The 16,656-nt window shown below is 36.0% G+C and overlaps 1 protein-coding gene across 1 annotated transcript; it reads left to right on the top strand.

Moving 5' to 3' along the window:
* Positions 1 to 322: 322 nt before the first annotated feature.
* Positions 323 to 15,454, top strand: LOC117319310. The gene is given in 7 exon segments (XM_033874141.1): positions 323 to 415; positions 10,689 to 10,903; positions 10,905 to 11,260; positions 11,719 to 11,888; positions 12,260 to 12,376; positions 12,805 to 13,014; positions 13,319 to 15,454. Coding segments are annotated over 7 exon segments (2,058 nt in total). The 3' UTR covers positions 14,216 to 15,454.
* Positions 15,455 to 16,656: the final 1,202 nt, after the last annotated feature.

Here is a 16,656-nt window from a genome sequence, read left to right as displayed (position 1 = left end):
GGACTGGTTTTTAATATACTCATTAAGGTAATTTTGTGACATGTAATGCCGATGTCTATACTTGCGTTTTGGATATTCTGGTAACTCATCATATTTACTAAATTTATCAAGGTTTAAAAATATTTCCAATACAAGATCCATAATATTTTCTTTAACTACTTTACATGTAAAAATTACCTTTATGATCGTTAGCCCTTCTTTCCGGGTTCTTCTATCAAACTCTTCGTGGGTCATGTTGGAGATGGCCCCGCATCTCTGTCCGTTTCCTATCAGGAGCTTGAATATCAGCATACTCCTGATAGTTATCAGCTGACTAATGGTCATGGCTCTTGCTGTCAACAAAGCTGACAGCGTCCGAATAGCTGACTGCCCAGGAGTTTCTCCACCTTTCAGTGGGGATGAGAGTGTCTTCAAGGTAAGAAAATACGATTCAAATATATTTTTGGCAGGACAGAAATCTCAAAATCAAAATTAATAATTCCAGATTGAATATCATTGAAACGTCCAATATTCTTTTTTCGAGAACTATTGAACCGAGTAAGTGACCGAAACATTTAAAATCAATTTCAGCTTAAATAACCCCACTGAAACCGATGTCCCATCAGTTTCATGTTGTCTGTTGGCATGGCCAGCAAAGTTAGTAAAAAAAATCCAAGCTTCGATAAAGAACGTTTCACATTAAATATAAATAAATATATAATTGTTTTCATAGGAAAAATACATTAGTGTAAGATGGGTTTATCCCCATTTTGTACTTGAAAATTTTAATTGTTTTCAATCTATATGTATGGTAACTAATATTAGGCTGACTCTACTTTATGAGATTAGTGGTTACTATTTTAGTCAGTGGTAATCTCCCAGCTGCTGGCTAGCTGTGGCTTATTATAGCTATCACGTGTTTCTGGACATGCATGCTTTATCTCTTAAGGAGTCATCACGGCATGTCAGTGCATTGGGCAGCAGGAACTCCGGGATCGTGACCTGTCATACCCCGTGCCTTCAGATAGCTCTTCACTTTCGACACCTTCATTGAAATCCTGGTTTTAAGATCAAGCGAAAACTATCAGACGATAATTGGGCACGCCTCCATTTGGGCCCTACCAACCGGTAAACAAGTATGTATTTTTACCTCTTTTTTTAAAGAGGTTCGCAAGGGAGACTAACTCGGAACTATTCCCTATTTGCATGATCGTAAGAGCGACCAAATTTGGGATCTTACTTTTCTCTTCTTACCAACATTTCTTCTTCCTTTACGTCTCCCTTGACCTGGACAACTGCCTCCCTTTTGGCCTTAAGATGACGTTCTCCGCCCCTGTGAGAAGGCTTTTGGTTCTGTTCCCTAGCCGAGACAAACATCTTAAAAAAGGTTATTTGCTGCTGCTCCGGCCTTGCGCTCACACTTTGGAGTGGTACGACTGGTTGCGCCCGGTGTCAGTATAACTGTGACCGATGGGGTGGTGTGCTCGGCTGTCCTTCGGCAGTATGCTTCATATGGTAGCAGCTTTAAATCGCAAAAGTTCCGGCCTATCACAAGAGACTTAACACGCACGTACCACAGGCCTTCCAAAACCCAATACGCACGCACCCCCCCAACCCATGCTGTCGCACGCACGGGAGGCCGTCCTTAGGGGACAGAACCCAAAACCTTCATCACAGCGTCGAACGCTCAACTAAAGGCCAAGAGTGAGGCATTAGGACGAAGAAAGTTGTTAAGAAGAAGAGAAAAGATAATCCCTAGTTAGTAGTCGCCTCTTACTATCATGCAATGGGGGCAGCCGGTACAATTCTTCTTACGTCTTACGCCCTACCTGCAGGCATAAAAAAACCGCCACAACAAAGTCACTAGATCCTCTAGATCACATGAAGGCATTACAATTTTGAATGTTTAGTAATCCAACATATTTCATTTCCAGGTCAACTAGATAGAAATCAACATTATCACAGTAAACTGGGAGGTCATCAAGAATGCCACCTGTTTCAACAGATATCTAATATCGACTTGCCGTGAACTGCCCTTAGTTTACAACACAGTTTTACAACACATCCTCCCAAGGGCTGTGAAAACACCGTGTGCTGGATTCCCTAAATTATTATTTAGATACAATTGCAATCGTATAAGATTATTGAGTCCTACATTTTGTGTAATCAGAAAACAGGAAAACTCACTGCCACCCAAGTCTTCGAATAGAATCGCGTTTACTCAACGGCCAGACTTTCGTCATCCCATCAAGGAAACCGGTTATACACATTTAATCCTTGTCCAAAAAAGATCGAATATTTCTCGTATGCGAGTCACTGTTCGCTGTTTAAACACGAAGTTTGCCAAAATTACTTATATGCGTCGAGACTAACAATCGCATGGACAATGAATGCAATTGCAATGACAGCGACGGTACTCATTTGTTTTAGAAGAATACCTGTCACTGGAGAATACAAAGTTTTTTTTGTCGGCAACATATTATTTCGTCAACCACTATAAGCATAAAAGTAATGAAATTGTGTGAAAGCTTCTAGTATTTAACACTTTGGTATGATTTCTTTCAATGATATCATAAGTTTTTTGGCAAAACGTCTAATAAAGATACCTTTTGCCAGAAATGGTGGTTGTGCAATGAGAGAAAAATATACTTCATTATGCGTTTTAGTGTATTTCCTATCTACATCCACACATAACAAGGATCTTATAATCCTTTGATTAATAGCCCATCTTTCATGTATCGTGTGGATGTGGAAGAGTTACGGGACTTTGGGTTTTAATATAACTCATTAGGTAATTTTGTGACATGTAATGCCAGATTTCTATGGGGGGACTTGCGTTTTTGTATTCTGGTAACGCATCATATTTAACTACTCAATTTTTTCAGGTTTAAAATAATTTCCAATCAGAGATCCCTAATATTTTCTTATAACTACTTTTACATGTCAAAATTACCTTTATGATCGTTAGCCTTCGTTTCCCGGTTCTATAATAATAAAATCTCTTCGTGGGTCATGTTGGAGAGGGCCCCGCATCTCTGTCCGTTTCCTTCAGGAGCTTGAATATCAGAATACTCCTGATAGTTATCACAGCTGACTAATGGTCACGTGATGGCTCTTGCTGTTCAACAAAGCGAAGCGTCCCTAATAGCTGACTGCCCAGGATTTCTCCACCTTTTCATTGGGATTAATTTTCGTCAAGGTCAAGACATACATTTCAACTATATTTTTCAGGACAGAAATCTCAAAATCAAATTAATAATTCCAGATTGAATATCATTGTCCACTCCATAATATCTTTTTTTCGAGAACTATTGAGAACCGAGTTAGTGACCGGAAAACATTAAAATCATTTCACTTAAAAGAACCCCCTGAGAAACCGATGTCCCATCAGTTTCAGTTTTCCTGTTTTGGCATGGCCAGCCAAGTTAGTAAAAAAAAAAATCCAAGCTGTCGAATAAAGAACGTTCCCATTAAATATAAATAAATATATACTTGTTTTCATAGAAAAATACATTATGTAAGAATGGTTTTATCCCCATTTTTGTACTTGAAATTTATTGTGTTTTCAATCTATGATTTATTAACTATATTAGGACTGACTCTACTTTATGAGATTAAGGTGGTTACTATTTTTAGTCATTGTAATATCGCCCAGCTGCTGGCTTCTGTGGCTTATTATCGCTATCACTTGTTTCTGGACATGCATGCTTTATCTCTTTAAGGAGTCTCACGGCATCTCAGGGCATGTTGTGGTCAGCATGATAGCGTAATATTCGGTCCTTGAAGGTTTTATAGTTCCTTTAGATTTTGACATATCGCCAATCGGATGATGAGCTGGTATCACTAAGGGTGATATCATATCATCTGGTGGTTGTTCGGATGAGGGAGGCTCTGGCTTCCTTGGTGCTGGGAGTCTCAACATCTTTTTGAAGGTTGCATTGGATAACAATACATTGAATTCCTATGCTGCGCACAAACGGAGAAGTATCATCCAACACAAATACCTTAACGCAAAAAAGAAATTGATACTGAGTTTTTCCCCCTCGACACTATACCTAAAACCTGTACCCTATTTATATATACCCCCCAGGGCAAGGCATACAAAAACTTGAAAAAAACATTATATTAGAATAACCTTAAATGTAGTTCAAGACGAATATGTAATAATTCCATCTGCATTTTCAAAATGAACACTGAATATCTTACTACTTGTAACAAGGACCATACCTTTGCTTTGGTTTTGACTCTGCACTTTAAACCTTGTGTTTTTCTTGTCAACATAGAAACTTTCGGCTTTTCAGGTGTACACTTGGGGAGTGGGCTGCATTCTATTATGATAACATAATATAAAAGCAATAATAATTCATCAATATCATTATATCAAATAGGATGCTTATTCGTGTTTTTACATGTAGCCGAGTATCAATGATGATCAATTATCACTGATTAGATTGTAATAATAGGACAAAAATGATTTGTACCATATACAAATCTTCGTAAACATTTGATTTTATCTTTTACATCTATGCTAATAGATCTTATTGAAAATTTCGCCGATATGTGCTTTTGTGAGTTTTATGTATTTGGTACACCATCTACCATCCTATCATTATACAACGCATAATAATCAGTCATCCGTATATTCTGTTCTGAAAACACACCATCTTTATCACTATTGGTTGGCGATAACAATATCTGAACACTGGTCATAGCATCTGGATTCATCATCACAAAGGGTAACCGGTGTACCTGTGCTTTGTGGAACTTTAACTCATTTCAGATATGACCTGTACAATAAAAAACCCATTAATTCCCAAATTCAATGTCTCCAGTATAAAAAACCACTGCAGGAAAATGAACTTGGTCAGTGCAAAAATCAAAAAAAACAACAAAACAATTTTTTGTAAAATGCACTTGAATGCAGTCCAAAAATACGAACAAAATAAGCGATATAAATTAAAATATGATCCAATTTTTTTGAAGACTGCTGTTTATAGTCTTCTTGAATAATATGGGTGTTTTTTATTTCTTGTTACACTGACAGTACTGCACATTCCTATATGCCAGTACTGATAATAGGCCTGTGGTATGTCTACAAAAGGCACGTTTATAATGAATTATAATATTTAAAAATACAATCGGGATATTCTTACCCTGGCACGTTCTCGTTTCGCGGAGGCTCCTCTTTGCTGTCTTTTGCGTGACAGTGAGACACAACGCCTCGTTCAAATCATCAGATCTCTCCTAGGGTAGATAGACGGCACTGATCTGGGTTTAGTCTTCTCTAGGGAGAAACCCAAGTTCGTTCGCCTTGATCTCAATGTGCATCACAACAATTAGGATTAAATGTTCACTGCATATAGCACTATGTTTAGTTGGTTCTCCCTCTGCTCTAGTCAGCCTCACTAACCTTTTCCATGCATTGAATGTCTTAAGTGTCTGCAGGGAAGGTCTGGACCGGAGACGCCATTACCTCTGTGTTGCCGCACCTGCCACCACAAACAACTCCGCCCTTTAATGACGAGAACTTGCCAAACAACTCCAAATGAACTTACACAACAAAATCCGTTGCTGATTGAAAGGGTTCTTAATATCGTGTAAAGTCTATTTCTTTTTCTCTGCCCGATCGCGATTCTCTACGATGCTTTCTAGAGAGTGCCATGTTTATCGTTTGCCATTTGTGTTACGACTCGTTATGGTGGTGTTGCTCATACCGCGTCACTTCCGGTGAAGACGAGGGAGTCCCCTAAGTTAGAATGTACAGGTATGTGGTCGTACGAGTGCTACTTTTATCAAAAATATAGGCAACGATACACCAAAAAAAAAATTTTCTTCCGTATCTCTGCATTCGAAACACCTCGGCCGATTCCTTCTACGGTCATCTAACCTCGGATTGTATCACGGTCGTCGCCATATTGGGAACTACTTTCAAGTTACCGATACGGGGGGGTAAACATGGCTTGCGTCCATGGATACAACACCCGTGAAAATTGTTTTGCCCAATACAACGGATGCTTTGCTACAAAGAAAACCGAAGGGCCACTGTTGGGTAAAGGTCCACTGCTACAAAGACACTATCTCCAGGTAATACAAACATTTACTGGAGTTTACCATCGAGAAGGACGTAGTAAGGAAGTGTTCTGTCTGTACTTCTGCCTAAGGAGTTCAAGTGCTCTACCTTAAAAAGACATGTGGTTAAAACGTGTAGGCAAGTTCTTATTAGACGAAACGAATGAGCAAAACCCACCATCGGCAATTCTTCATCGGTAGCTGAAACACTTTTGTCCGTCTGTAGAAAAATTGAAAATATCTCTATCTAACCAGTTCCCGTAAAAAAATCTCGCCAGCGTTCGTTTTGAGATTGTCGAACCTCTTCCCCACGGAGTTCAAGCGTTATCTGAACAACGCGTAACAGTAGTAAAGTGTTTCCAATCAGATACACTAGTGCGGATCCCAAATTGAACATACCTACAGGTTAGGACTACTCTTATGATTGAGTTGTCTATTGAAAGATTTGTTTTATCTTGGGTATTACCTGATTAATCTATGTCCTCATTTACAATGTTGTAATATAGTCCAATTTAACCTTGTATAAGGGGTGAAACATTGGAAGTATTACAGTGACCCACTTATTACTCTATTGCTCATATAATGTCATCATCACAAACAGACAGATATAGCACAGTACAAAAAATGAGAAAGAAACGGTTTAGACAGAAAAAAATAAAAAGTGTTTTTGGGAGAGACAAAACTAAGCTAGTAGCTTTTATCATTGAAGTGTATATGTATAACATGTATATGTTTATCGATATTGCTCCAAAACACGTTTGTATTAAAGATGAAGAATTCACACTGAAGACTGCAGTGTGATTATTTTGCCTGTATGATGGAACTCATTGAAGATGTTTGCACGGCTTGGGCGAAGTGTTTTATTCAATCAAGATTGTAAGGACCTATGTGAGAAGGCTGGTTCGAGATTGCTGCAGAAGGTGCAACGATAAATGCCCAGAACTTTTTCCAAGTTTTATTCACTTGCTCTTGGTATGTAACAGTACATGTATATAATCCAGTCATGATTGATGCAACTGCTGCAGAAATCATAATGTTCGTAGAGTATGTACCGTAGAAGAAAAGACATACTTTATTTACAGGTATGTTTATATTTTTGTTCAAATACCAAAAGTTGAAGATTGTCAAAAGATAAAATTATTTAGCGGTGGTCTTCAAAAACAAAACAGGAATAAAAGTTATTATTAAAGGATTGTTTCATGTTTTGTAGGTAACAAAATTACTGCAGAGTCAAAAATGGAACTATTCCATCATATATGGTAGATAAGCACTCTAGGAATGTTAAGGCTTGTGCATGCAAGCGTATACTGACATCACTGTTGGTATTAGATCCATGCTTATAATTTGGTAACATTTTTGATAGTAATTTGTTTTTCAGTATCTGCAAGTTTCATATTCAATTTTAAAGGGTGCATGCCTCTCGGTTTCGAACAGCAAAAAAGATTTAGAAAAAAGTTATTTTTTCAAATTTAATTAAAGAGAATTACATCACTGCTTGTACATATAAGTGCTGAATGACTGTGAAATGTACATAAATTAAAATAAAGCTATCATCATCACATTTTTTTATGTACAGTAATTAGTGAACATTTGGTCATACTGAAACTTTTACTGTGCCATATTGACTATAAAGTTTGATAACTTTTGGTCTGGACAATACTCATGATTTGTTTAATTTCCATTTTTACACCAAAAGTTTTCAAACAAAGGATGCACTAAAAGTTACAATATATACTACAAAACAGTTTTATCAATATCCTTGTTAGTTCATCTGACCGAAGGTGTCCCAGGATGACCTCAGGACTGACCCATCGGCTTCGTCCCTGTCCCGTCGTCCGCCGTCCGCCGTGCGCGCCGTGCGCGTCCGCCGTCCGCCGTCCGTAAACTTTTCACATTTTAATCTTCTTAAGTTCCACCAGTAGGATTCACATGAAACTTGCCAGTAAAACAATGAAATATCCTAGATGGGTCTGACCAAGTGTTGGTTTTTTCGGTTGGTCCGAAACCAAGATGGCCGCCATACCGCCATTTTGAAAAACCCAGTTAAAACTTCTTCTCAAGTTCCACCACTGCTGTTGGGGGCGCTGAAACTTGCCAGAAATGATCCTGAGATGACCCGACCAAGTGTTGTGATTTTTTTAGAGCAGTCCGAAAATCCAAATGGCCGCCAATAGCCGCCATCCTTGAATAACACATTTTAACTTCGTCTCCCAACTTCCCCAGTGCTATTGAGCTGAAACTTGCCTGAAATGATCCTGACTATGATCCCGGACCAAGTGTTTGTTTATTTTTCGATCGGTCCGAAATCCAGATGGCGCCATAGCCGCATCTTGAACAACATTTTAAACTTCTTCTCAATTCCCCCAGTCTATTGATTTGAAACTTGCTGAGATGTCCGATATGACCCGACAAAGTGTTGTTATTTTTTCGGTCGGTCCGAAAGTCCAAGATGCCGCCATAGCCTCCATCTTGAAAACCCCTTTAAACCTTTCTCAAGTTTCACACCGTGCTATGAGCTGAAACTTGCCTGAAATTATCCCTGATATGATTCGACCAGTGGGTTAATTTTTTGATCATCCGAAATCGAAGATGGCCGCCATAGCGGCCAGCTTAAAACACCTATTTAAACTTCTCAACTTCCACCGTGCTATTGGCTGAACTTGCCTGAAATGATCCTGATTGAACCCGAAGCAAGTGTTGTTATTTTTCGTTTTTTTTCGGGTCGGTCCGAAATCCAAGATGCCACCATAACCACCATCTTGAAAACCATTTTAAACTTCTTCCTCCAGTTTTCATTGGTGCCTTGAGCGGGAAATGGATAAGATGTCCAGGAAGGCGAGCAAACTAGTGAGTGTTAGTTTTTTGGCCTCCGTAAAAACTTTAGACCTGCACATATGGCGGGCCATTTTGTAAATATTGCGCAATCATGGTTTCCCTGAACAACCCTCTTTCAACTTCTTCTCAAATTCCACTGGTGAATTCAGCTCTAACTTACCAGAAATGATCCTGGATGGTCCTTTACCACGTGAGCTATTTATCGGTCGGCCAGAAATCCAAGATGGCTGCCATGACAGCCATCTTGAAAAACACATTTATACTTACTTCTCCAGTTCCACTGGTGCCATTGAGCTGGAAATTGGTGAAGATGTTAAGGAAGCAGGGCCAACAAAGTGTTGTTATTTTTTTGGCCTCGTAAAAACTTGACATGGCAGCAATGGCGGCCATTTGTAACATGATTGCGCAATCATGGTTTTCCTGAACAACACCTATTTCAAACTTTTTCTCAAATTCCACCGGTGGGAGTCAGCTCTAACTTACCAGAAATGATCCTGAGATGGTCCACACCAAGTGGTTTATTTATTTGGTTGTTCAGAAATCCAAGATGGCCACCATGGCCAACAGTGCCACTATATTTGAAATTTAAGGTCACCTGATGAACCTAATTGGTGGTTTTGCATAGCTGAGGCAATTGTTTCAAGTGTCTCTTGCGAAATTGCCAGATGACTTTTCTGTTGTGTATAAATAAATAGTATTATCAGTAATTGATTTATTTCTTTGAATACATGTGGTATGTATTGTTTGTTCAATTTTAAATACACATGTACATGTAACTTGTAAGGTTTTTAAATATTTACATCAGTTAAATGTAATAGTAATATTTGGAGGCGATATCTTGGCCATAAGGCCACTTTCTGTAAGCATTTAAAAGATATTAATTACTAATTATCAAAATTTTGTACATGTGTATGCAGTTTTTTCTTTACTTTTTTTCTGTTGCAGTTTTATTTTCTTGTTCATGTTCCAATAAATTTGTTGATTTCCAGGTGTGGTTGTTAAAAAAGCGGTTTTGCGTGATAAGACAGTTTCAAATGATATTACAGAATAATTGGTAAGAAAATAGTATGAAATCAAGTACAACAGAAAACATGCTAAGCAGTTTCCCCCAGAAAATCTGTACTACAATGAATTTACCTGAAATAAATTATTAATATTTATAACTTTGAAAAAAAAATCAGTGTATACGTTATACACAATTTTCCTAATTTGTATGTGTACAGACAGTTTAAAAAAAAGATATATCGGAAATAAATAAAATGTAACAAGCAGTTGTCATCATAATTATTGACAATTTGATCAAAGTTTTGGCCTCCTTTATATAATGGAGGAAACATTTGTTGGATGGAGACTTGTTCCTTGTTGATGTTTTTGTTCTTCATTTTATTTTGTATACATGTATGTGTTCTGTGTGCACATATAATGCCTCTCAAATGTATAATGCTCTGTGATATATGCCAAGAATGGTTAATGCTAACCTTTACTTTAAAATTAAAAGACTTAAAGATCAACAATTGCTGTGATAAATGAATGAATTCTTAAAAAGAAGAAAGATGTTTCAAAAACATTTCTATTATAATGTTTCAATTAGTAATTATTAGGTCTTGTTATTCACAAGATTGAAATATTTTAATTAACAAAGATGATTATGTGTATTTGTGTTATAGAGTTAATTATGTTAAGTATTATGTACAAATAGCATACATCAGCCATATACAGCACATCAGCTTTTTCATTTTTATTTTGATACCTGTTTCTGTAGAATTTGACAAATACTTAGATTTTTCCTTTGTTTTTTATTACAGCTACTTGCATGTCTAAATAAAGTACATGTCACTTTGTCTCATGAAACCAAGAGGAACCTAATCGGAGACTTTGGCAGCTATACAACAGAGAAAATTGTTTCAAGGATATCAGATGGTGAAAACGGAAAACTAAATGGGGACAATCTGGACTTGTATGTTACGACAAACGATATCCGAATGGATAACAAGAATAAAGACTACCACTTCTTGCCACTGATTCATATTGGACAGGGTAAGTGTGAGCAGTCTGGATGACTCCAAACCAATCGGAAATATAAACACTACAACATACAGACAGTTTGTTCCATCAGCATGTGAATCTCAAAAGTACAAGGAATCACTGAAAATCATCCTTGGAAGGCTGCTGTCCGAGTATGTTGATGGTTTCAAGTGGATGGAAAATGTTCTTCTAAAACATATTCCACACAACTTTGAGGAATCAATGTCAAAGAAGTCAGAGGTTTTTGTTTTACCTGTCCTACTGAAGAATGAGACATCTTACTCAGATTGTATTCACATTTTGAAGTCCTATGAAAAGGATTTGACTTCCTGGTACATTAAGGCAGGCAGAGGTAAGTCTACGTTACAGTTACAGTCTTCAGGAACCAAAATACAATTGACCTGGTCAGTTTTTGGTCAGGGTCAAATTTTGTAATCCAAGACCCTTGTTTGTTTGTATACCTCAATAAAGCGTTGAATTTCACCTTGGTCCTTGAAAAGCCTTGAATTTCATTCTGGGCCTTGAAAATCCATGAATAATAAGGTTTCATTATGATAAGTTAAACCCTGGCCACTGATCATTTGAATTCAACTTTGTCTATGTCTCCCCTACAAATGTAAATAATTACCATGTCAGGTTTATTTTGATCACGTGAATAGTTATAAGTTGTTTTTTTTTCTCTTGTTCCTTCTCAAGATGACAGATAAGATGGGCCTTGGATATTTAATAAGAACATTGAAAAGGCCTCGATTGGTTTGACATAATCCGTTAAACCCTATGTGTAATCCTGTGTGTATTTTTAATTTTCAGCTGCAGAGCTAGATAGACTGAAGGTGCCCATTGGAGGAGATCAACTCACTAGAGTGCGGTTACAGGGAGCCAAAGGACTACAGGATGGGTCTTTGACAGCAACAGACAGACTAGAGCATTTAGATCCTATGATTGTGGAATTGTTTCATACAGTGATGGATTTTTTGGAGGTAATTATTAAATCAATGAGTCATGGTTTATGTTGTACTAGCTATATAGGTATCAAGAGTCAACACAAAGGGATGGGTTTCATTTACAGTTGGCATGAGATGCTGTCAGACAGTAGGGATTCAATTCAAAATTGTACAAATAGCTTTCACAAGTCCTGTCATAAGTGTCCTCAAGCCATAAATGTAGCCATTGCTTTGTGTAAACATCTAGTGCAGAAATAAAAGCTACATGTGTTTTTTCTGTCTTTTTTTATGTATATATAATTTTGACCTCATATTTTGGAAATAACACTTCAAGAACATTAGCTATAGAAATGTTGTAAAGGCGTTCAGTATTTGTTCATAAACTACATTAATCTTTTTTTTATCAGAAACTGTACAAAAGATTTTTCAACAAGTCCAGTGGAAGAGAGAAAGGCACTCTTTACAACCTGAAGATACTTATTCAGCGATCAAATGTAAACGGGAATGTGAAGTCACGTTTTGAAGTAAGAACTAGTTAATATACTAGGAATCATATACAAATCTTTCAGTTTGGATTATCAAAGCAATTCGATTTAGTGTAAACAAGCCCAGTGAATAATTCAGACCATATTAGCCTCTTTTCATATTGGAATCATAGATACATTGTTGTGATGTTCACTCAGTTTTCTTTCAATATTGTTAGTCTTCTAAAAAAATGACAAAATGCTGCTCTTGATCAATAATTGTCATCTTGAATAGTATATGTATACAGCATAAATGCATAGATAACATCTTTTAGAAAACATAGTGCAGTATATACGTAGATTACAAAACATTTTTACAATTTATAGACATGCTAATTTACATATCGTGTTACATGAGCCATTTTTTGTGTGCATAATATCTTGTTTGGAGTATGTTGTAATTGATATGGATTTGTTTCTGATTTCAGGCCCATGAAGACTTCATCATGACCGTTGGCTGTGGTTACTTCTTATCGTACATATTACATTTCTTCCAAATGGAAAATTTATCAGATGAACCTAAGCATCCATTGCTGTCAAAAAACATGAAAATGAGGCATAAGGCTGACAAAGAAAAAGTCCTTTCTGAAATCCTTGAAGAGGTAGTCAATGGATTATTGATATTGTTTCCAGAAAAGGTACATTGTTTTGTCACATGGTGGTACGCATTACATTCATTTTAAATACATTTTTTAAAAATGTATTGCTTTAGAGCCAAAGTGCTATTGAGGTCTAATATTATTATAAGGAAATTTTAAAGACGGTAGAGAGGCCTTTCAATTCTCTCACTCAGATGTTCATGTAATTTCAAGGTCATTAGACATGAATGGTCACAATGATCTATATTCATTGGAAATGTTAGGTCTTTTTTCAGGTGGTTGTTAAAGGGGCATGAGTGCCTTGTTAAAATGATTGAATGATTAACTTTTTTATAAATTTTAGGAGCCTGATGTTTTGCTAACAGTGGATGTTCTTGGAATCAAGCATACAGTTAACAGTTCCATAGATGGAAGGATGCTGAAATTTCATTTAAACATCAATAACAGCATGTTCCTGTTTAATGTTACGCCTGCGCAGGTTGAAAATGGAGTGACTATAGATGTTCCACTAACAACAGTGAACCTTCCTGTGACAATTTCCCGTTCTACAGTTGCAGCTTCTGATGAATTGAATGATTACATAACTCAACTTTTGCAGTGGTATTTTGTCCTCTTAACTTTTAAGGATTCCATTAAGGAGGGCGATACTTTTCGTACGAACATCACTCTTAAGTTTTGTATCCCTATTTTCTTCAGTCACTCGGTTTTGTCAAAATATTTAGAAGAATGTATAGATTACATTCTCAAGACTGAAGTAATGCTGACAGAGAAAATGGCTGTGAAAGTCCGGTGTGGATCATTTGTTAATCCTACTGGACAAAAAGGAGACAACAAAGCAGCAGATCTTAAGAAAGAAAATGAAGTAAAAGTATTAAAGGAATTAATTAGAGGGTTAGGTTCAAACAAAACGGAGAATTCTATTGTGGCGATAACTAAAGCAGCCCCAGTTATTGACGATATTGTTGGTAATTTCCAGGAAATGTTGAACATTCCGGTTAAGAAAACCCATCACAGAAAGCGTTCTTTTAATGATGATGTGAAATGTGTTCTGAACACACTGATCCCTTTAAAGGTTTGGACTCCACAGAATGGAAGAAAACTTGAAAACTTCAGAAATATTAAGAAGTCACCATTTGATATTGACCGAGGTCATTTTGTGGAAATTGTTGAAAAGAAAGTTGAAAGACTGAGAAAAGGAATTTCTGTTCCTGCTGATGACAACTCTGACAATGAAGTTTGATACATCTGTATGTGAAGAGAATGTTTAGGGGTTTCTTTAGTCAGTTTTTGAATAGAAGGTGTGAGTTCAAGGGAAGACTGTGACTTATGAGTAAATTAAGGTAGGTGTAGGTGGGTCTACCCGCCACCCTTACAACCATATTGCTTACTCACTATAACCGCATATCTTCCAATATACATCATGATCAGTGTAACAGTACTAGTGCAACTATTGTTTCATTTATTACTTACCTTCACAACAATTTTGAGATGTCTACATGATTGTTACCAAGTGTATTACTACCTATTACATGTATATATTTTAAATTTACTTTTACATGTTTTTATATGCCAGTTTATAGTGGATATCTATGGTGTAGGACTGTAGGTGGGAAATACCCAACACCCAGATAGTATTCTGCAAATAATGCACATATCCACAGAATGCACATAACCTAGGTGGGTACAAAAGTATGCGAGAATACTATAAGAAATAGTTAAAAACCAGTTGACGTGCAACACACTCGCCACCCATACAGGTTACATTCTTGATATATCAAAACACATTTACATGTGTATATATAGATGACTAGTCTTATGTATTTGTGCTTCTGTGTGCATATATATTTGAAAATGTTGATTAATATATATATATACTCCTCATTACTCGTTCAATTAATATATATACAATTGACTTCATCGTATGCCCCAATTTCAACAGAAATTACTTTTTGTATCAGACGCAGTCGAATCCCTGCTAGTTTAAAGTTCCTTGATATATCTCGTGCAATCTGATGCCAAGTAAGATGTATATACAGGTACCAGCAAGTGAGAATCTGAGTCATCGCTTTCGCTTGTTCAATGCATCTATTTCAATTCATGTACTTAACTTTTCTGATAATAAATTGTTTTAATTGCAATATTTGAATTCATAATATGAGAGTCATCGCTTTAGCTTGTTCAATGCATCTATTTCAATACATGTACTTAACTTTTCTGATAATAATTTTTTTTAATTGAAATATTTTAATTCATATACATGTATATATATATATTAAGTAGATCCTTGTTAAATATCTGCTATATATATAATATATACACACATACAAAAAATGTATGTGTATAGCTCCATATAGCTTGACAACTTACTAATGTTGAATGCTAAATATTCACAGGGATTTTATTATCATTCAATTAATTCAAATTAATTAATTGTTCAAAATATCAACTGTTTGCATTATGTTACTGCCTGAATACTGTTGATCTATGAAATCATTATCAAATGTGGACTCATTAACAATAAATAAGTGACAAAGATTTTAACTATAGTCTGATTTTTTCCTTATTAAGTTATAATAACTTTTGTGTAACGATGTTGCATTGGTGCAATTGAGTCGTCTGTATCAGATAGTAGACAAGAGTCTCCTGCCCACATATTCTTTGTATTGTTGTTAGCCATATATATCACCAATCATTAGTGTTGGTATGATTATTGATTATAATCAATAACTTAATCCTGCTGAACCAATTCCAATGATCGATGGGGTGTTCAGGTGGCACATTGGTAACACATGCACGTGAATTGCCTTTCAACTAGCTATAGACGGCCGGGGTTTGATTCTTGCTTCCATCCGGGCCAACAAGCGTGATTAATATAAGTTAATATAAATTGTTTCAAAATTGTTGTAAATCAATTATAAAGGTTAATGATCAATTATAAATTTTAATAATCGATTATTTAAAAAAAAAAAAAAAAAAAGCAAACACCATTTTCAGATTGCCAGTGATTCTGTATTCTTGCCCTTTTCAAAGGACATGTAATTGCAAGATGTCAAAACATGCATAAATATGACAGAATGATTTTACATAATAATGAGTCATACATGGGTAATTATATATAAAAATACCAAGCTAAATAAAACAAGCATTCTGTGAGTATTGCTAGACCAATACATGTCCACTACCGGTGCCCCCAAGTTAAAACTTTAGCCAAATTTGAGTAAAAAAGTTTAATTAGCCACAACTGAAACATTATCATTTTATGAAAATAAGTTCATTCCAAACAATGTGTAAATTCAACTCTATTGGGGTGAATAAAAATGTTTCCTAGCTGCCCATAAAATATATTCCGGTATATATATTAGTTTGGTATATCTACTGTACAGAGTAAAAGAATCTAAAGTGAATTTAAATTGAAATGTGTAATATATATATAACCGCCTTGGATTAAAATATAAACATAATTCTGCATAGCACTGCATAGTAGTACACTGATTTTATTCCAAAAGAATCTCACATCAGTGAAGCATTCAATACAGAGAAAACAGTTAAGTCCATATTATGAAAAAAAAAATCAAAAAATGAAAATAATTTTCATTTTCAACTGTACAAAATTAATGCCACACACCCTAAGAACCTCTATGCAAGGAATCAGCATCCTAATACCATTATTAAGTGAATGGT

The sequence above is a fragment of the Pecten maximus genome, unplaced genomic scaffold (assembly GCF_902652985.1).
Source record: "Pecten maximus unplaced genomic scaffold, xPecMax1.1, whole genome shotgun sequence".
Lineage (NCBI taxonomy): Eukaryota > Metazoa > Mollusca > Bivalvia > Pectinida > Pectinidae > Pecten > Pecten maximus.
Note: the sequence above shows the minus strand (reverse complement) of the source record. Positions and strands in the feature narration are given on the sequence as shown.